Raw genomic sequence first — 21,115 nt, 5'->3', positions numbered from 1 at the left:
ATATGAACTCACGGACTTAAACTTATTTGTTGGGTTTTATCCTTTGTAGTTACTTTCCTTATCAAAGTTCAGGTTCTGCCATGTTTGGCCAATAGGAGCCTGTTCTGGCTGGCTTAGCACTTGGCCACTAGTCCCTTACTGCTTCCTCGGGTTTATTGTGACAAGGTGCTCCAAGTCCCCCTAGTGCCCATCCCACCCCAGACCTAAGATCAGCCATTTCTCCACGGAGCCCCCCTGTCCCCTCCCCATGTTCCCAGAACAAAATCTGGTCATGAGGGACACTGGTTTCTCCTGGATTGGCTGCTGTTTGTTGGCTCTTTCAGTGAGCAGAACTGGGAGTTATAAATAAATGTATCTTTTTTTATTTAAAAAAATTTTTTTTTTATGTTTATTATTTTTGAGAGAGAGAGAGAGCAAGCAGGGAAGGGGCAGAGAGAGAGGGAGACACAGAGTCGGAAGCAGGCTCTGTTATGCCCGGAATTCGTGATCCCCAAAGACCACTAGGGAGCCGAGTCCGATGTAAAAGCAAAAGAGCCTTTATTCGAGCTAGCTCGAGCTCAATCCCCTACGTGCACCGACGCAGCAGTGAGATACCAGGGAGAGAGAGTTTCAAAAGGACAAAGGTTTTATTGGGGCCTAGGGGCAGTTGGTGAGGTAATGGCTGTGGCCTCAGCCGATTGGCTGGGGAAGGGTCCGAGTCCTGTTAGGCAGGTGAGCGGGAGGTTACTCAAGGGGAGGAGGCGTGGTCAAGGTGAAGGACACAGAACAAGATGGAGTTGGCCGGCGTAGGCCCGCCCTTCAGCTCCAGGCTCTGAGCTGTCAGCACAGAGCCCGACTCGGGGCTCGAACTCAACAGACCGCGAGATCATGACCTGAGCTGTAGTTGGCCACCCTACCTACTGAGCCACCCAGGAGCCCCTAAATAAGTGTAACTTTAGAGAGGCACTGCCTTCTGAGTTCATAGTGTTACATCCCATTCAAATCCAGGATCATAGGACTTTACCAAACCTCACCTACCGCGTATCTCCTTTTTTCCATACCAAGACTCCTGCTTCTTCAGAACATGGAGATGATAGAGTTCAGATACCCCATAATTACTCAGCTATGTAGCCCTGCATCACATGCAGTGCTCCCAGAATAACTGCACAAATACTGTAACCATCAAAATGAATTCTGAAAACAGTTTACAAGGTTTGCACCTGCTTTTCTGCCTTCCCCTGCCCCTTGTTGCTGCTTTGTGTCCGTGCTGTCAGGAGTGGCCGTTACAAATGCAGCCTCTCTTTTCTTACCCTCATTTTGATGAGGTTTTGGAGTGATGGTGAGGGGTGGGATCTGGAGCCAAAGGCCAAGAAAAAATTCTTGAGAAGTCTTTGGTGCAAAAAGGTGATTTTATTAAAGCACGGGGACAGGACCCGGGGGCAGGAAGAGCGCACCAGGCTTGTGAGGAGTGACTGATTACATACTATGGAGTTGGTAAAGTTGAAAGGGAGCCCTCCAGAGGGACTTTGATGTGCTAATGAGGACTCCTAAGATACCTGAGGCCTCCCTGTTGTCAAGCTAAGGAGGTTTTCCTCTAGTAAGACATTAACATTAGGACAGCAAGGGGTTCCTGGAGAAACTATACTCTGTATTTGCCACAAGTGTTTGTCAATGGGCTGCAGGTTATGTGGAAATGTAATGTTACCTGCCATTTCCTTCTTGCCTTTGTTCCCCACATCACTGTGGAGGGGTGATACTGAGGCTCCAGGAAACTGAGTCTACAGGTTTCTGGAGATTAGGCTGTTGGTAAGATTGCCTTTTTCTTGTAATTTACGAAGATATTTGTAAACTGTTGGAGACTCCTGTCCTGCATGACTGGGATCTCTATCAGCTAACCATTGTTTTTCCCCTTTCCTTTGCCCTTGGGCAGCCAGGAGAGCTGAGGAATGTCATACCTATCTTAGCTGAGGGTGGTCTGGGGGGTCCGCCTGACTTATGCTCCCTCATCCCTGGAATGGGGTTGGGTGGCAGCCTGGTCTCTCCTGGCACAGGGATGTGCTAACTTGAATGCTCCTAAACCCACGGGCCTCAAAGTCTGTCTCTGCTTTTCATTCTCTGGAGTGTAGGGTGCTTTTCCCCAGGGCGACTGCAGTCCCCACTCTTGAACTACCCCGGCTTCCAGGTCAATGCCAGACATCGTACAGCATGTCAGTGTAAGGCAAGCTGGTGCTCTCCCCTGCCGGAGCTGTCTACACCACACCCTCTACTGTGGTAGGGCCACGCCCCCGGGGTCAGGTGGGAGCTGCAAAGCTTGAGGAGTGCTCACACAAGAAAGGCTGGGGCTAAAGTAACTGCAGAACACCTTAAAACTTTCTTTCTTTTTTTTTTTTTTCTTTAGTTTATTTATTTTAGAGAGGGAGAGAGAATCCCAAGCGGGCTCTGCTGTATCAGCACAGCTTGAACTCACAAACTGTGAGATCATGACCTGAGCCTAAATCAAGAGTCAGTCATTTAACCAACCGAGCCACCCAGGCTTCCCCATAAGCTGTTTTTAACAACAAAAAAAGAAAATGCATGCTGAAGGTCTAAATTTACATTTTATGTTTTTGATTAAAAAAATTTTTTTAATGTTTACTTATCTTTGAGAGACAGAGCGAGAGAGACAGATCACAAGTGGGGGAGCGGGGGCAGGGGTGGAGGCAGAGAGAGGGAGACACAGAATCCAAAGCAGGCTCCCCAGCTCTGAGCTGTCAGCACAGAGCCCTATGCAGGGCTCGAACCCATGAGCTGTGAGATCCATGACCTGAGCTAATGCTTAAGACTGAGGCACCCAGGCACCCATAAATTTACATTTTATGAACTTAACCGGGCTGGTGGAGAGTTCAATAGCTGGAGGGCTAAGCTGTGGTCCCTGCTGGAAGGCCCAGAACCTCCCTTGGGCACAGATATCTTGCAAATGCCACAGGCGCGTGTGTTGTGTATTTCTTGGGAGTGGAGGGGGAGTCCAAGACTTTCTTCCAATTTTCAAAGGGATGTGAGAGCCAAGGGATTAAGAACCCATGCTCTCTGGACACTGCAGAAGAATGGGGTGCTGCTGGGACTGGATTCTCCCCACCTGTTCACCTGGTGATTCCAGGGATGGGAGGAAATATGTGCATAATGGGAACAGCATGAATTTTGTGAGCTCAAGGAAATGAGCTCCTGGTGATGTCTCTCTTGCGTGCTGGGTTTGAGGATATGCTTGTTCTGTGTCGGGCAGGGACCGTGCATACAGGTGCCCTGGCCTGCTGTGTGCCAGCACCTGCTCTCCCTTCACTCAGTCCTCCTGGCTGCCCCACAGGCACAGAGCAGATGCATGGTCCTGTGGCGGCAGTACTGGGGGGCCAGCTGGACCTGGCTGGTGTGCTGAGCTGCCCTGGCCGCAGTGTCACGTTATTAGTACTGATGGAGCACTGGGGACTTGTAATCCAGTGAAACCCACCAGCTGGGTGAAAGGTGGCATACTTATTTTGACTCTGGAATTGAAATAGCCTGAGGCTGACCACTGGGGTCTGGTGTGCTCTGAGGGGTAGCATCTAGAGGGGCCTCCACGGTGGGGGGCGCAGGAAATGCATCTCAAGTTGGGCTGAGTTCAGGACGGAAATACAGGTTTTAAGCATGGTATAATTCCCCCTAAATTTTAAATATGAGGAATTTTGGGGCGCCTGGGTGGCGCAGTCGGTTAAGCGTCCGACTTCAGCCAGGTCACGATCTCGCGGTCCGTGAGTTCGAGCCCCGCGTCGGGCTCTGGGCTGATGGCTCAGAGCCTGGAGCCTGTTTCCGATTCTGTGTCTCCCTCTCTCTCTGCCCCTCCCCCGTTCATGCTCTGTCTCTCTCTGTCCCAAAAATAAATAAACGTTGAAAAAAAAAATAAAAAAAAATAAATATGAGGAATTTTAAACATTTAGAAATTTGAAGGAACATTTTGGTGGTCGCATGTTGTGATGTACAGTTGAGAGCAGGATGGGGTGGGTGCCCTGGCCCGGGACACATGTACAGTGAGGAGGTGCAGCGTTGGTGTCCCCAGTTCTCCAGAGACCCCTGCCTGCGTTCCCCACCTTCTCCTCCTGAGGGGGTGGACCTCCTGCCTCATCCTCCTCATCACCTTCTGCTGGCAGAGGTGGACCCCTCCCCCTCCCACGCCCCCTCCTTTTCCAAGCTAGGCAGCCCCTCAGAAAGGTTCCTTACTGCTCTTGCACACCTACCTTGTGCTTGGCCCCTGCACACAGGAATGGCAGGCATGGTGCTGCTCTCCGGGCCTAGGCCTCCTGCCCTCAGTGACCTTCTCTGTGCCATGCACACCCCCATCCCCTCCCCAGCCTTTCAGGATAGTTCTCTGTACATCCCTAACAGCACTGAGTTCAAGAAATACTGATAGCTGGCAGGCTGGGTCTGGGGACCCCAAGGGGGTCATGCAGGACCAGCCAAGAGGTTCCCTGGCTGTGCACAGGATAGAAATCAAATGCAGAAGGGCAGGAGGTGAAAGGAGAATTTATTGAGGATGTAGAGAGAATGCAGGTACATACAGTGTCTGGGAAACTCAGAAAGGAAAGGAGAGTCCCATCTTTTTCGGGATCTGGGGATCTTACTGAGGATGGTGATCCAGTGCATGAGTCTTCTCAGGCATCCAGGAGCTGATTAGAACAAAGACGAGAGCCCGGGTGTTGCCCCCTTGGAGCCAGGGGGCCTAGGTGTCCACTTGTCTTGTGCCCTGGTCTGGAATGTGCATATGATGGCTTCCTCTGGTCATCCTCACCTGGTCCTTCCTTGGGTGTGATCTGTTCTGGAGAAATACACCAACTCCTTGTCCGCACAAGGAAGACACACACTGTTTGCATTCTGAGGCATGTGTAAAGGGATGCAGATCCTAGCAAGAATAGAATCAGGAAAAGGAGCAAAAAGATTTTTATGGAGTCCTTTATTGAGACAGTTTCCCTGTCTCAATATCGAATTAGTTTGGAGAAGTTGTGTTTGATCCACGTAGCACATGACAGGAACCCTGCTTTATCATTCCAGGGTACTAGGCGCTGTGAGCCACACTCCGCCCTGCACTGACCCCCTCTCACCATGTGTCTTCCCAGGGGTGGACCTCATTGCCGCCTTCTATGGCTGCCTGTACTGCGGCTGTGTGCCTGTCACCGTGCGGCCTCCGCACCCCCAGAACCTGGCCACCACGCTTCCCACCGTCAAGATGATCGTAGAGGTACCTGTGCGCGGTGGACGGCCAGGCAGGCCCGATGGGAGGGCCCTTGTTCCGGTAGACCAGAGGTCTCATGTGTCATCTCTCCCAGGCCCTGCGTCTCACTCACGCCTTCAACCCCTGTGCCCTGCAGGTCAGCAAGTCTGCTTGCGTCCTCACTACACAGGCCATCATGCGGCTGCTCAAGTCCAAAGATGCAGCGGCTGCCGTGGACGTCAGGACCTGGCCGACCATTCTAGATACAGGTACCTGTCCTCAGCACCGTTGGTTGTGTGCTGGCCCTGCCAGGACGCACCACCTTTCCTTTCTTTGTTGTCGGAGTTGCATCATTGCCACCAAAAAGTAAGAGTTAGGTAAGGGCAGCTGAAGTCAGTGGTGAGGAGGCTGCCAAAAGGGCCCTTGCCACTGGGTTGCTGGCAGCCTGCCTCCTGGTTTCACTCATGGTGGGGCCTCTGAACCAGAGCAAGGATCCTTGCATGAAGCCTGTGTGCCTGTGGACCACCCCTCCTCTCACTGCGTCTCATGCCTGTACAGCAGTCGATGGTGGTGGGGACACATGTCCCACAGCACACATACATCTATCCTTTGTCCCCATCATTGGGGAGTGCTGCTGTGCCCCATGAATTGCTTGTGGGCTGACCAGGAAGGCTGTAAACCCCTGGATCACTGTGCCTTGGACCCTGAGGTCACCCTCCCCATGGAGACACCCCAAGCTAGTAGCACTCACAAGCTTTGTTAGTGACTTGAGGCGCTGGCCGTGGAGTAGGCAGGAGTCCCTCCTTCCCCATCGCACCTGGCAGGCATCTGTCTGTCTGTGCTCTCCAGGGGAAGAGGTCAGGGACTATGTTGTCTGTGGCAACCTGCCCAGTACCTGTCTATAGGCACAGGGAGCTGGCTGGCCCACGGGCCCCAGGGCGGGCTTAGGAGCAGACTGGCTCCAGAGAGTCACATTGCTTCACCAGCTTGCTACGAGGTGGGTGGGCCCCAGCCCTTGCCTCACTTGTGTCTGCCTCACGGTCTCATAGGAACCGTGAAGCGCGGCAGCCCTGAGGGCCTGTCCCTAGTGCTGTCTCTGCGGTCAGAGTTCTTGTTAACACTGGCTCTGCCCCAGGCTCTGTGACCTCCAGTGGGTCCCTGCACCTCTGAACTCGCCCGCTGCTAAATGAAGCGGCTTCCTGTACGGCTCTCATGACTTGTCTTCCCTCTGTGTCCACTTCACCCACTGTCACCACACATTCAAAGCCGTCATGGTGGGTCTGCTCCACATGACATTTCCTTGAAGGTTACAATGAACTTCCGGGGGCGCCTGGGTGGCGCAGTCGGTTAAGCGTCCGACTTCGGCCAGGTCACGATCTCGCGGTCCGTGAGTTCGAGCCCCGCGTCAGGCTCTGGGCTGACGGCTCAGAGCCTGGAGCCTGTTTCCGATTCTGTGTCTCCCTCTCTCTCTGCACCTCCCCCGTTCATGCTCTGTCTCTCTCTGTCCCAAAAATAAATAAACGTTGAAAAAAAAAAAATGAACTTCCGGGGCGCCTGAGTGGCTCAGTCATTTGGGCGACTGACTTCAGCTCAGGTCATGATCTCACGGTCTGTGGGTCGGAGCCCTGCGTTGGGCTCCGTGCTGACATCTCAGAGCCTGGAGCCTGCTTCGGACTCTGTGTCTCCCTCTCTCTCTGGCCCTCCCCTGCTTCCTCTCTCTCTCTCTCTCAAATAATAAACATTAAAAAATTTTTTTTACATGCACTTCCCCATGTGCCCATGTGGCCTCCTGCCTTGAGGCCTCCCTCTCTTCTGCACTCACTCTCCCCCAGACTCCCCAGGTATGAACCCTGTTTCCTTCCTCCCTATGAGAGCCTGAAGTAGCATTAACATTACTGGTGTGTCTGGTTCAACAGATGACATACCAAAAAAGAAGGTGGCTAGCATTTTCAGGCCACCGTCCCCAGACCTGCTCGCATACTTGGATTTCAGCGTGTCGACTACAGGGATATTAGCAGGTGTGAAGGTGAGCCCTGTGATCATAGCTCTTACTTGCTTCAGCCTTTGATGGGGTGGGCGGAGAGGACGGTGGGTGTGGGTTTATGCAGGCCCTCACTCTTATCCACAGCTTGAAGCAACAATACTGTTCCTTGAAGTCTGTGTTAACTACCAGTAAACCCCCAAAATTAGGTTAGCCTGAGAATAGTGCATATTTTGATGTTCTGTGGTAACATCTAAACTCAGACTTACGACTGTCTTTGGGAGCAGGTGGCTTTGATGAGTCTGTCTCCTTACCAGGAGCCAAGAGCTCCATTCAATTTTTTTAGTATTCTGAAATCTCATTTAGAAGATTTTTAGTGTACATTTTCCTGTGTATTATTTGGTTTGTATGCAGATTTGAGCAGCCACCCTTTAAGGAAATAAACGTGCCTGGCGGCTGTGGTTGGCGGACACTGTTCTCTCTCCCCTCACGTCACTGACCAGATCTTTCATTGTACTTCAGATGTCGCACGCAGCCACAAGTGCCTTGTGCCGCTCCATAAAGCTGCAGTGTGAGCTGTACCCCTCGAGGCAGATCGCCATCTGTCTTGACCCCTACTGCGGCCTTGGCTTCGCCCTGTGGTGTCTGTGCAGGTGAGTGTGCAGATGAGTGTGCGGGTGAGAGTGCAGCTCGTGTCTCTGCAGGTGGTGTGCAGGTGAGTGTGCAGGTGCCATGCCCACCTGCAAGGCTGGAATTGCTGCTGTAAGTCTTTGGAGCTTTAGTGCTCATTTTTGATACTCACGAGCCTAAGATACACATATGAGTGGGTTTGTCTGGGGGTGAAAAGGATTGGAGGCTGGGTCTGAAATTGAGTAAAAGAGTAAAAATATATTTTTCATTAAATACAAACAGTAATCATTACTAGTAATAGGGAAGAGACTACTTAATTTCATCAGATACTAGGAAGTAGCGACAAATCTTTGGAAGAAGAAAGCCAGGGACTCCAGCCGGCAGACCCTGACCCAAACTGTGATCCTGGATCCTTCTGAGGTGCTTGGAGGGAGACTAAACCCCTGCTCCTGCCCCCACCGCCCCAGTACTTTCTGTCGAAACTCCCACTTGACATTAGGGCACAATTGCGTCCTGTTCTGGCTAGAAAAGAAGTGTCCTCAGAGAAGGAGGAGGGAGGTGGGCACCCCAGGCCCTTCTGGCGCAGGTGGACAGGGCATCCCTGAGGCTCATGGGCCGAGGACTAACACAGAGCCGAGGCCGCAGCTGTCCTGCTGTCCTGACCCTCCCTGTGCTCTCTCTCACAGCGTCTATTCCGGACACCAGTCAGTCCTGGTGCCCCCGCTGGAGCTGGAGAGCAACGTGTCCCTGTGGCTGTCAGCCGTCAGCCAGTACAAGGCCCGCGTCACCTTCTGCTCCTACTCCGTGATGGAAATGTGCACCAAGGGCCTGGGCGCACAGACCGGTGTCCTCAGGGTGAGCGCACCCCCCTGTCTGCCACTGAGGCCTGCCCTGCACCCTGCTTTCCTTCATCTCAAAGTGCCCAAACCAGGGGCTCCTGCGTTGGTTCTAAACTGGGCCCCTGGAAACGCTTAAAAAAAAAAAAAAACCTCCCAAGATCTGTTCAAGCCGTTTATGGAAACAGAGAAAACCCTTTCCAGGAGTTGAGCCGCACTGGCTTCATGGGCCCTCTTCCCTACACCTCTAGAGGTCACTCCCTTTATCGGCACAGCCCACACAGCAAAGGAGAGTGTGAGACCCAGGCAGGGGTGCCAGGGCCAGAGTGCAGGGGTACCGGGGAAGGGGGGGGCAGGTCCTATACTAGCTCTGAGCAGCGCACCTCAGGGTCCCCTGAGGCCTGGGGTGGAGCCAGAGCTGTGTGCAGGGGCGGGAGCCACCTGGATGCCACGAGTGGGGGGCGGGGCACCCTCCAGTGCGTCCAAACTTAGGACCCTGAGGAACCAGGACCAGCTGGGGAGGTGGGATCTGCATCTCCACTGGGACTAGCCTCCCTGCCCTGCCCGCCCTGCCTGCAGACGAAGGGGGTGAACCTGTCCTGCGTACGCACCTGCATGGTGGTAGCTGAGGAGCGGCCCAGGATCGCACTCACACAGTCCTTCTCCAAGCTGTTCAAGGACCTGGGGCTGCCAGCGCGCGCCGTGAGCACCACTTTCGGGTGTAGGGTCAACGTGGCCATCTGCCTCCAGGTAAGGCCTGCACCGGCCTCCTGCAGTCCTCGTCCTCCCTGCGTGCGCTGTCCTCCCTGCTTGCCCTCTGAGCCCTTGGTGTTTTCACTTACACAGAACCCGTCAGCTTTGTGAGCCAGGAGGTTGTTATTTAAAAGATGTTCTAGTCTCGTTGATGAACAAAGGCTTACTTGGAAACAACACAAGTTGTTCTTGAACAGTGACTATTAACTTACCGGGAAAAATCTCAAAGGATACAATATGTAGCTAATTTTTTTAAAGCAAGATAAACTTGTAAAGACAGTTAGCAATTTTAAATTGAAACATTAATTAATGTGGTGATTTGTGTTGCCCTAAATTAGTTTTTGAAACATTAAGGTATTTTACTTATTAAAAGGAAACACGAAGCTTCAGAAATTGAATAGCTCACTTGTAGTGCTGTTTACTGCTTCTTCAGATGACTGGCTGTTTTCCAGATTTGGTGCTAGTATCTCCATTTCACTTCTTTCTAAAAACATACTGAACGCCTTACTCCACGAAGCGGTTCCAGAACTACAGGGCAGAAGAGGCATCACTGGAGCCAGAGCGGGCCCAGATCCCGGGCTGTTGCCAGGCTTCCGGGGCCTCTGCTCAGCCCTGGTCCCCGGCCCGTGGCGCACCTGCCGGGCACAGGGCAGGTCTTACGTGCAGAGACTGTCCTGTTCTCCCGGCATTGCTGCTGATGTCCTCTCAACCTTGAAGACTGCTATCCTCTCCAAGCCACAGACCCTTGCTATGTGGCAGGAGGAGGTGGGCTAGGGTCCCCTCCTAATATCCCTCTCTAGTGTAGAAGGTATGACTGAGCATCGGTCAGGCTGTTGATGCACAGTTAGCGGCTCTAAGTGAAGACCTTACTCTCTGCTCAGCATTTACTCGATATTGGAAGGTATCTATTCTATTGTCGGCGCGTGGGATGCCACGTATGATTGCGAAAATCTTAATGGATTGTTCATGTTTGTGCTTTGAGATGCAGTGACGTATTTTGCTTTCTCTTACTGTGTGTTTCTCACGTGGCCTGTTGCTTTCTGTTTGTGTTTCCTGTGGCTGTCTCCTCCCTGTCTCGCTCTGCTGGCCTTCTTTGCCTCTGTCAGCCCAACAGGCTGGGAAAGCTGGCTGAGCAGGTACGACCTTGACCTCAACCTCAAGGCACCTCTGTGCTTCCCCCATGAGTTCATGTGACCTTCTTGTGAATTCCAGACAAATACATGTTTCTTTTGCTGTCTGACTTTGCTCACAGTGGATGTTATTGGCATGTTATATAAAAGCTCCCTTGAAACCAAATATAAGAGCAAAGCTATTTTCAAAAGAATTTAACAGTCCTAGCGTTACCTCTGGAGGAAGGGCAGTGTTTGGTCTCAAACAATCATTGTTGTTTTAATTCCAGGGCAGACATAGGTTACACTGTCTGGCATCTTTAGACGGTGATGTTGACCAGAGTGTCCATTTAATTCGATGTTTCTTATCGATTAAATGGAACATATGACATCCTCGGCAGGACCAGTGCCCAAGTGTCTGATGAGAAGAGAGCAGGGAGACGTCCTTCGGGCTGATCCCTGGGAGAACCTCTGCCATGCTCAGCCCTCAGGAGAACCCGGTCGGCTGGTGAGAGGCCAGGCCCAATCTGACGGCTGGTGAAAATGCCTTCCAAAACCTACGGTGGTGTTTTCACCAAGCACAGAGTGTAGGGACCAGCAGGAACAGACAAGCGTTAGAGCGGACATGTAAAAGTGCAGGGTCTGAGATTTCCAGTCAGTGTTATTGGCCAAGTCTCTGCGTGTTGTCAAGCCACATAGATGTCTGGACAGAAGCCATCCACGCCCCTGGGCATGCTCAGTGCCCTGAGCAGAGCAGCTGCCTTCCTGGGCGTCCCCTGAGGACCCAGGAAGAGCTGTCACACGGCTTGTGCCCGTGTAGATGGGGACACACTCCTGAAAATGAGATGAAGGTCCTCTGCTGCTCTCCTTTCCAGGGCACGGCCGGCCCGGACCCCACCACCGTCTACGTGGACATGAGGGCGCTGCGCCATGACAGGTGAGGGCCCGCCACGCCCACAGGTGAAGTTCTGCAGGCTGGGTCTGCCCTGACTGGACCTCCCAGCACCCCGGCGTTGGCAGCTGGCTGGCTGAGTCCCCTGGGGGAGCCTGGGCTTCCTTCTCGTTCCCTTGTGTCAGCACAGCTCAGGCAGCATCCCCGTATCTGTTGTTCCCATGACCAGGAGGGATGACGTCAGGTACGAACACTTGGCCTGTGTCTTCTCGTGGGATAGAAAACAGGCAAACCAGCCAAGGCAAGGATGTTTTCCACATGATACCATTTTAGGACAGGACTTAGTTTTTACATCAGTAAATGTGTGCTGGGGGCCACGGTATGTACCTGTGAGTCTGGGTCCCTCCCAGCTCTGAAGCTTGATCCTGGCTCTGGATCCTCAAACGTGGCCATGCTGCAGCTTGAGGTAAACAGTGGTGAAGCCTCCTGGGGTGGGGCCCAAGAACCCTAGAGCAAGCCCCTACCCTGAGCGGTGGCATGTAAGCCAGGCAGCTGGGGCTGGTGCATGTGGAGCTGGTAGTCGCTGCTCCAAGGTCGCAGCAAGGTCATGAGCAAAAGCCTGGAGGTGTGGTGTTGTCCACTGACTGACCGTTACAGTGATAATCCGTTTCTGATTACCTTTTCCCTTGTTAATTTTTAGGGTACGTTTGGTAGAACGGGGTTCTCCGCACAGTCTGCCATTGACGGAGTCTGGAAAGGTAGTGAAAGCTGGGACTTACACCCAGGTCCTTTCTTATGTTAGCCCCTGGTGGGTGCTGAGGGCTAAAAATGTCCTAATGGGGGCACCTGGGTGGCTCAGTCGGTTGAGCGTCCGACTTCAGCTCAGGTCATGATCTCACAGCCTGTGAGTTCAAGCCCCGCGTCGGGCTCTGCGCTGACAGCTCAGAGCCCGGAGCCTGCTTTGGATTCTGTGTCTCCCTCTCTCTCTGACCCTTCCCTGTTCATGCTCTTGTCTCTCTCTGTCTCAAAAATAAACATTAAAAAATAATAATAAAAAATAAAAATAAAAATGTCCTAATGGACACAGGTCGACTGTGGTTGGGACTGGGCTGATGCAGAGGGCTCCTCTCCTCCCCACTAGCACACACAAGGACACCTCTGAGCTAACGCCTAGAACGGGAGGGCTTCCGGTACAGAAGCCCAGAAGGATCTCCCACTGTGGGGCTTGAGGCCATGGGCCTCTTGGTTCAGGGCCCGATGCCTTCACGGGTATCTGGAGAGCAGGCGTCCTCAGAACCAGGGAATGTTTGAGGAAAGAAGAGTACCCACACGGCCCTACCAGGCAGTGATGAAGATGGGGATATGGCCTGGGTGCTGTGACTAAGCTGCTGGGCACCAGGAGACAGCAGGTTCGAGGGCGGGGCTGTGTCCCCAGTGTGGCCAGGAACAGACAGCCCCCAGTCATAGGGCTTCCCACGGCTCTCGCCGCACATCGTGGTAGGGTCGAGAGCACAGGTAGTGACCTGTCCCAGACCTACACAGTCCCAGAGGCGAGACGTGGAGGCCGGCATAGCTCACGCAGCCTGGAAGGGCTGCCCCAGCTCTGCTCACACACCCTGGTGGTCACAGCTGCCTCTAGGGAGGCAGGGAAGTGCCCAGAGAGGGACAGGGCAGTGGGGCAGCAACAGGACCAGCCCGTGGGTCTATGGAGGGGTGAATGGTCAGACTCCTGAGGAGGGACAGCCGCAGTGACGTGGGGCAGAAGTCTCAGCTGTTGCAAAGGCCCTGGAGTGGGAGTGGGAGCTGCAGAGGAGCCAGTGTGGCTGAAGCTTCGGGGGGAGGTGGGAGGGTGACCATGGGCAACAGGGCCTGCATCCACAGCTTCCCGTGACCCTTTGACCCTTCCCACCTGCCTGGAGGTCCCCACTGACCTCTGTTTCATATGGGGAAGCCACCTGAGACAGAACAGGTGTCTGGGTGGCCTGACAGGGGCCCAAGCTTGGGGTCCCCTGCGCTGAGGCGCCTCCCCTGGAGTGTTCTCCAAGGCTCCTGGGGAAGAGCCGGTGCCCCCGTGTGCCTGAGCCAGCCGTGCCCTGTTAGCTAGCTTCCCGGTGCAGGACTGGGGCTCGTGGGGCCGACAGAGCCCCTTGCAGGCAGGCGTGGTGTGTGGACGGCACCCCGCATTCGTGTGCCCTACAAGGGGCAGGTCGTCTTCTTGTGTCCTTAATGAAAGACCTCAGGTACGGCAGATGCTTACGGAAACAAACCCTCCTCACCCCTCTTGAAATCCAAAATACGGTCGGTTCTTAGGAACTGGGATAATTTTGCTAAGATTCACTATTTATTTTATCTATTAAAGGGTCTCTTATGGGGGTGGCTGGGTGGCTCAGTCCATTATGTATCCAAGTCTTGATCTCAGCTCAGGTCTGGATCTCAGGGTCATGAGTTCAAGCCTGCTGTGCACTGGGGCATGTAGCCTACTTTAAAAAAAAAAAAAAAAAAGTCTCTTATTTCGATTAAAATTCAAAGTCAAGTTTAGGTTGGTTTCTAACCATCCCCATCATTAACATGTGCACGTCACTCTCCTTCCAGATCCTCCCTGGGGTAAAAGTCATTATCGCGCACACGGAGACCAAAGGGCCCCTTGGAGACTCACACCTGGGAGAGGTAAGGCAGGGGACCCGGAGCCCCCATGGCCTCAGCAGCTGTCCCTTCCCTTCTCCCCTATCCGTCCCAGAGTCGGGAATTCTCAGCAGAGGATTTTGGGTCCTGCAGGATGAAGCCCACCCCAGGGTTGCCCTCCAGCAAAGGGAAACCTCAAGTTCTGTAGGAACTGGGGGGCCTGAGGAGCTGCACAGAAACTGCACCTCCCCTAGAAAAGCAGTCCCTGAGGGAGGGTCCTTGACGCCCAGAGGGTGCAGGCTTTGCACAAATGCGTGGGAGTGGGTCTAGAGTAACGCGGGGCAGGGGAGACTGTCCCCCAGGAGCCTAGTAGAGGCCCGAGTTGGTCTGTTACAATGGGTTCCAGGCCTGCGGGCATGCCAGCAGGGCACAAGGACCCTTGTGGTCCCGGCGGATGGGGGTTCGGGGGTATTTACACAGGGCCTCCCAGGGGTCGCTTGGTGTCCCGATTGGAAGGTGTGCCTGTGCCAGGGCTGGGTGTGGTCAGCATGGGGCCTCCCTCAGCCGTCCCTCTTGCTGGCCAGCTGGACCCTGGCCTGTTAGGGTAACAGTTTGCCCCCGAGATAGTCACAAAGGGTCTGTGCCAGGTTGGGAAACCCACCTCTTGGCAGAAGGCCTGTTGGCTGCCTGCGTCTAGAGCCAGGCGCTCAGTCTGGGGAGCAGACTGTGGGTCCTGGCTGGGCCCAGTGTGTAGAAGGACTCCCTAGGGGACCCCACAACACTCTGGGTACTGCTAGCACGGGTGCAGCAGACAAGGGTGCGTGGATGCACGTGAACTTAGCATGTCTGCAGGGCGAGTGTAGTGGCCGTGCCCGCTCCGTCCTGTGAGCCCTCAGCCCCTTCACCGGTCCCTCTGTGGATGTGGGACAGGCTCCCGACTCCTTCTCACTGTCAACAGTAGTTCAATGTGAGCAGCAGGGAGGCGCCTCTGTGAGCTCATCCGTGCCAGAGTCCCACCGGTGGCTCCTAGGGCGAAGGAGGGGGCGCTTCGCTCCAAGGAGAGAAAAGCTGCTTGTCTGCTTTCTCTGTGCCTGCAGTTTTGCTCGAGCCACAAGACGAGAGACACTGAAACAACTCCCCCTCCCCCTGCCTTTGTTCACTCGGCCAGTGGCTGTCTCACGGCAGAACCTGTGCCCAGCGTTTGTGACGTGCCAACATTCTTGTCCCCTGGGCCCCACCAGATCTGGGTGAGCAGCCCCCACAACGCCACCGGCTACTACACGGTCTATGGGGAGGAGGCGCTCCACGCTGACCACTTCAGTGCCCGGCTGAGTTTTGGAGACACACAGACCATTTGGGCAAGGACTGGCTACCTGGGTTTCCTTCGAAGAACAGAGCTCACTGACGCCAGTGGAGGTGAGGGTTACCTTTCACCCCCTGCACACGGGCTGCATGTGTGGTGGGGTCCATCCACACCGCACGGGAGGCCTGCTGCCGTGGCCCGAGAGTCCGACGTTCATGCCTCAACAGCTCAGGGACTCCTGCTGACCCCTCACCCTGTGCTGTGAGCGTGTATCTTCAGGTGTGGGGGGGAAGGACGTGGGGGTGCTCTGATAGCAGTTTTCTCTGAATATTACTGTTTTGCCACTGTGGGTGTCCTCACTGGCCTTGGACCCTCGGCCTCTGCTGAGGATGTGGGGGTGTTAGTGATCAGGCCACCAGGCCCTCCCCTTGCAGGGTCCCCTAGGCCACAGCAGGTTGACCAGATCGAGTCAGAACTTCTGGTGTCCCTACAGATGCTGCTTTGTTTCCAGACATGGTACAGATTATTTCTAAATATGTGTTCACACGTTGGCCTGACTTTCCTGAGGTGTTCCTGGCTGCAGAGGCGCCCTCGCGTGGGACCGAGGGGACGGCACCACCTCCAAGGAGGCCCAGTTGTCACCTGCTGTGTGGCCAGCGGGCCCCTGTCCCACAGAGCGCGGCTCGGGGCTGCTGTGGATACGCGGAAGGTGCCGCCGTTCCCCGGGTGCCCTTCTGAGGTGTTTGCGCCATGTTCACAGAGCGGCACGATGCACTGTACGTGGTCGGATCTCTGGACGAGACGCTGGAGCTGAGAGGCATGCGCTACCACCCCATAGACATCGAGACGTCTGTGGTTCGAGCCCACAGGAGCATCGCAGAGTGGTGAGAGCCACGTCCCGCCCTGCCCGGTAGCCTCTGTCCCTGCAGCCTCTGTCCCTGCAGATGCTCTCCACGGGGGGTGTGCTGGCGGACACCTGCCTCTCCAGCAGCAGACCCCAAGCCTCTTGCAGCCTCTCTTTCTCGTTTCCTGACCACTTGTAAAGCAAGAGTCTGGCCCCCAAAACATGAGGTGTCCACAGTTATCCTGAAGTGTTTCTGTTTTTTTTTTTTTTTTAAATTTTTTTTTTTCAACGTTTTTATTTATTTTTGGGACAGAGAGAGACAGAGCATGAACGGGGGAGGGGCAGAGAGAGAGGGAGACACAGAATCGGAAACAGGCTCCAGGCTCCGAGCCATCAGCCCAGAGCCTGACGCGGGGCTCGAACTCACGGACCGCGAGATCGTGACCTGGCTGAAGTCGGACGCTTAACCGACTGCGCCACCCAGGCGCCCCTAAGTGTTTCTGTTTTTAATGTGAATTTTTAAATGTAAGTGGTCATGACTCACGATGACTTCACTTTGAAGGGAGCTTGAACTGGGACACATACAGCTTTCAACATCAAATAATACTATTGGTTCTTATGAAGGACTTCAGTTAGCATAAAGATTCCCATAAAACACATTTAGCCCAACTTCAAATTATGTGGGGCAGCAGTGCGGGCCAACTACTCTGTACTTGCACCATTTCCCACTTGTCCATTTGCTCCCAGAAGCCTGTGCCCGTCCCATGCATGACGCCGTCTACCCCTCCCTGTCCCTGCAGTGCCGTGTTCACCTGGACCAACCTGCTGGTGGTGGTGGTGGAGCTGGACGGGCTGGAGCAGGATGCGCTGGACCTGGTGGCCCTGGTGACAAACGTCGTGCTGGAGGAGCATCACCTGGTCGTGGGTGTGGTGGTCATTGTGGACCCAGGTGTGATCCCCATCAACTCTCGGGGCGAGAAGCAGCGCATGCACCTGCGTGATGGCTTCCTGGCCGACCAGCTGGACCCCATCTATGTCGCCTACAATATGTGAGTGCCGCCTGTCGACCCCACGTTCCTGAGACAGGTGTGGTCCCCGGCCTCCTGGTGCGGGAGCCGGTCAGAGGTGTTGGGGCTTGTGAAGACACCACACTGTCTGCAGCCACCAGAAAAGACTCCAGTCTTCATGGAATGCTGTGCCCTCTGCTTTTACGGACCCGTCCCAAGGATCCCCAAATCTCATTTCAGGAGCCACTTCCTGACTATTTGAAGAAATGTTTTCATCTTCGAGGACCTTTGTCAGTCAGTATTTGAACAGGTGGGCGCCCGCGAGGGGGCCTGGAGTGGCTGCGGAAAGGGATCACGAGCGCTCTGCTGTGCTGCGAGTTTGCACTTGTTTTAGGCTAAAAATATCATTCTTGATTTTAAAAATTCACTTATTTATTCTCACTTCAAATGACAACTTCATGTATAGAATTCCTGCCAGAAAGAACTTGAGGCCCCTGGGGAGGAGCAGAGTGATGGAGGGAGGCAGTCCTGGCCTGCCCTCCCCACTCTCAGACCCGAGGCCCCGCTGTGGCCACACGGCACTGCCTCTGCTGGTTTCATTATTGAAACAGGTGTGCCCAGTTGTCTGCATTTGTTGTCACGAATACTCAGTAAGTGCCATTTGGGGCTGTCAGCTTAGACGCATTGTTTGGGGAAGATTAACCAGCATTTAGTCTTAAACGACTGTCCCAGCTTTGTGACTTCATGCTGTGCCGTTAGAGTACCTTTGTGGTAACTCCACAATATGAATTCTTCTCGGTACATGGAATTGTGCTGAATTGTTACTTTTATTACAGTTCAACAGACTTGGAAGCGCTGGCGGCAGCGTCTGAGGCTTTCAGGTCGTTCGTGCTATTTGCTGAGCGCCCTGCATGCAGTCTGGGGGCTGCAGAGAGACCCCTGCCCGCCTGGCGTTCGTAGTTTCAATTGTGTGCCTATAAAACTTGGCCAAACCATATTCAGTTATTTTATTCAAACTTGATGAAACTGATGTAATATAGTAAACCTAAATCAAAGAAGAGAATGTAAAATCCTTTAGATACTTTTAAGAATTTGAAGCAAAGCTCAAACCTTAAGACAGATTATTTTTATATAGCTATTAAAGAGTGTGTTATGAAGTTGTGGGGTTTGGGGGGGATTGAGGGTGGGAAAGTTTATGAATTATGCATGCTTCCTAGGAACAGCCAGGCTTTTCAGGAATTAGCCTGGAACAGTGCCTAACAAAGCTATTATTAATTCTCTACCATTTTAAATTCACCACCAAATGGGTCTGGCTAAGTGGGCGGACTCTCACATCCTACTCATATTTGGCTACAAATAGCACGTGCATAGTAGTTCTGTTGCCTGTGGTGTTGAGCTGCGGCTAGTATGTCACAGCATACTGGAATTCTAATAACTCTATTGTAATTATGTACAGAATCTGTGTAACTTATTGTCTGACATACAGAGGTTCTAGCAGCGGACTAACGGACATTCCTTAGAACGGGATGGCCAACGGGGAAAAACTACCTAACCCTAATCTTAATGTTGTAGTTTTATAGCAAACAAATACTGTAAAATTTTTGTATTGAAAGGTCAGTGGCAGTAAGACAAGGTGTCTTGTAAATTCAGATTTTAAGAAGCGCATTAAAATGTTTTAAAAGTACTCTCTGGGAATTCTGTATATCACACTAAAATTTTTTTATATCATTATGTTAATAAAAGGTATTGACTGTTTGTAATTCTGCACTTTGAAATGTGTGAAAATGTTTTTTAAATTACCCCATATAGGATGTATTTTATCATGCGTTTTTTTTTCTGAATATAAAAGCATTTATGCCGATAGCATAAAATCTACAAAGCACATTCACGTGTAAAGAAGAAAATTAAGATCTCCTATCATCCTACCTCTGATTAAGCGCAGCATTAGTGTTTAACAAAAATCCTTTCAGGGCTTAATTTTTTCTTTTTAAAGATTTTTACAAAATTAGGATCATATGCTTTTATATTAGTTTTTGTACTTAATAAATTACAGACTTTTTAATCTATGATATATATCTTCTACATGTTTTAACAACTGTGTCTTCCGGGTGTGCTGTGACTGAAGGTCGTTTTCCTCTCGCTGTCCACACCAGCACTGAACACTACACCTCAGCAGTGCCGAGTCCTCACACGTCCGCGGCGACAGGTGCTGCCTCGGGCGCAGGTCCTTCAGGCAGAGTGGACAGGTCAGAGGTCATGCCCTGTGAGAAGCGTTGGGTGCCTTCTGCCCTCCAGAAGGGTAGAAGGGCCTCTTCCAGCAGCCTGACAGATTAAAATAAGTCCTTGCCAAATTACAGTCAAGTAACTGTCACGTTAAAGATGTTTTCACGTGTCGTTTTTGTTTCTCATTTGTATTCGGATCCAGCAATTCTTACTGTACTCAAAGTTTTTTGGTTGATTTGTAGGAACCATTTTACATTAAGAATCATCCCATCTCAGGGCGCTCGGGAGGCTGTCAGTTAAGCAGCCAACTTTGGCTCAGGGCATGATCTCGCGGTTTGTGAGTTCGAGCCCCACGTCGGGCTCTGCGCTGACAGCTCAGAGCCTGGAGCCTGCTTCCGATTCTGTGTCTCCCTCTCTCTCTCTGCCCCTCCCTTGCTTACTGTCTCTCTCTCTCTCTCTCTCTCTCAAAAATAAATAAACATTAAAAAAAATTTTAAGAATTATCACGTCTAGGGGTGCCTGGGTGGCTCAGTCAGTTAAGCGTCCAACTTTAGCTCAGGTCATGATCTCACGGTTTGTAAATTCGAGCCCCACGTCGGGCTCTGTGCTGACAGTGGGGAGCATGCTTGGGATTCTCTCTCTGCCCCTCCCTGACTCGCGCTTTCTCTCTCTCTCAAAATAAATAAATAAACTTAAAAAAAAATTATGTGAGCAGGTGAGGGGCGGGGGGGGGGGGGGGGAGGTGGTGGTGGAGAGAGAGAATCCTAAGCAGGCTCCACAAGTCGGTGCAGAGCTTGAACCCATGAACCATGAGATCATGACCTGAGCTGAAATCGAGAGTCAGACAGACACCCAGCCAACAAAGCCACCCAGGCACCTCTTAATTTAGGTTGTTTTTTAAAATGTTGTAATTATTTTATGCAAACTATGGTTACTGGTGCTTAGTTTCAGATTATGAATAGAGCTGATTTGTTTCAGAGGACGGTCAGCACAGCCGTAGCCTCGTCTTCCACCCAGCCACCTTGTGGATGGAGCCTCTCCTTTGGGTGAGATGCCACTGAGGATACTGGGGCCCGATCCCCCTCGCCCAGCTTGTAAGCTGATGGTTCCAAGCTAGGAGAGGCAAGCTGAGAAGGCAAGCTCAGGTGCGATCCTGCCTCCACTGATTGCTGAGCTCCGAAGGCAGGCGTGTCACTCAGCAGTGTGCCATTGTTCCTGATGAGGGAGCGCGGGGCAAGCTGAGGGTGAAGTACAAGCAAGCACCCCTGCCCCCGGGTGGGATCTGTAGGATACCCCTCAGACACTCCTGGCCACCCAGAACAAAGGAAAGGGGTTTTAGTGCTTGCCATGGTGATGTGGGAAACTAAGGCAAGTGAAAACTTAAATTCCCTTACTGCCTACAGCCCATTAACAAGTCCTTGAGACCGGCAGAGTGACCTTCCTCCAGGAGTTGAGCTGCCTGGATGATGACACTTTGCTGGGGGCAAAAGGGAATCTTGCCTTAACTTTATCCCGACCCCCCAGGATCCTGTAAGTCCACTTCCTTTATCTCAACTGCCCCAAGATACATGTTGGCAATCATACTCCAGGCTTGTGGCCCCCTCATCTACATCAGAAGGGTCTCATAACTGAGATTTTACTAAACAGTAATAAATGACATTTCCCTAACTTCTAGCCCCTTGAGGTCCTGGAAACCTTGTTTCCAAAATCCGTTAGACTTA

The 21,115-nt window shown here is 52.6% G+C and overlaps 1 protein-coding gene across 9 annotated transcripts in view; it reads left to right on the top strand.

The window, feature by feature from the left end:
* The window catches only part of DIP2A (disco interacting protein 2 homolog A), a 118,174-nt gene extending 99,243 nt beyond the window's left edge, over window positions 1-18,931 (top strand). For 6 of the 9 annotated variants that reach the window (XM_045501037.1, XM_045501035.1, XM_045501032.1 and 3 more), the window contains 13 exons: window positions 5,100-5,221; window positions 5,352-5,463; window positions 7,111-7,220; window positions 7,698-7,828; window positions 8,492-8,660; window positions 9,221-9,391; window positions 10,501-10,530; window positions 11,379-11,440; window positions 12,096-12,153; window positions 13,988-14,062; window positions 15,259-15,433; window positions 16,081-16,204; window positions 16,965-18,931. In XM_045501037.1, coding sequence (XP_045356993.1) covers window positions 5,100-5,221; window positions 5,352-5,463; window positions 7,111-7,220; window positions 7,698-7,828; window positions 8,492-8,660; window positions 9,221-9,391; window positions 10,501-10,530; window positions 11,379-11,440; window positions 12,096-12,153; window positions 13,988-14,062; window positions 15,259-15,433; window positions 16,081-16,204; window positions 16,965-17,217 — 1,592 coding nt within the window. In that variant the 3' untranslated portion in view covers window positions 17,218-18,931. The other 3 variants (XM_045501033.1, XM_045501034.1, XM_045501036.1) reach the window with 2 other exon arrangements.
* Window positions 18,932-21,115: the final 2,184 nt, after the last annotated feature.

The sequence above is a fragment of the Leopardus geoffroyi genome, chromosome C2 (genome assembly GCF_018350155.1).
Source record: "Leopardus geoffroyi isolate Oge1 chromosome C2, O.geoffroyi_Oge1_pat1.0, whole genome shotgun sequence".
Classification (NCBI taxonomy): domain Eukaryota; kingdom Metazoa; phylum Chordata; class Mammalia; order Carnivora; family Felidae; genus Leopardus; species Leopardus geoffroyi.
The sequence above is the reverse complement of the archived record's forward strand: the minus strand, read 5'-3'. Positions and strand labels throughout refer to the sequence as shown.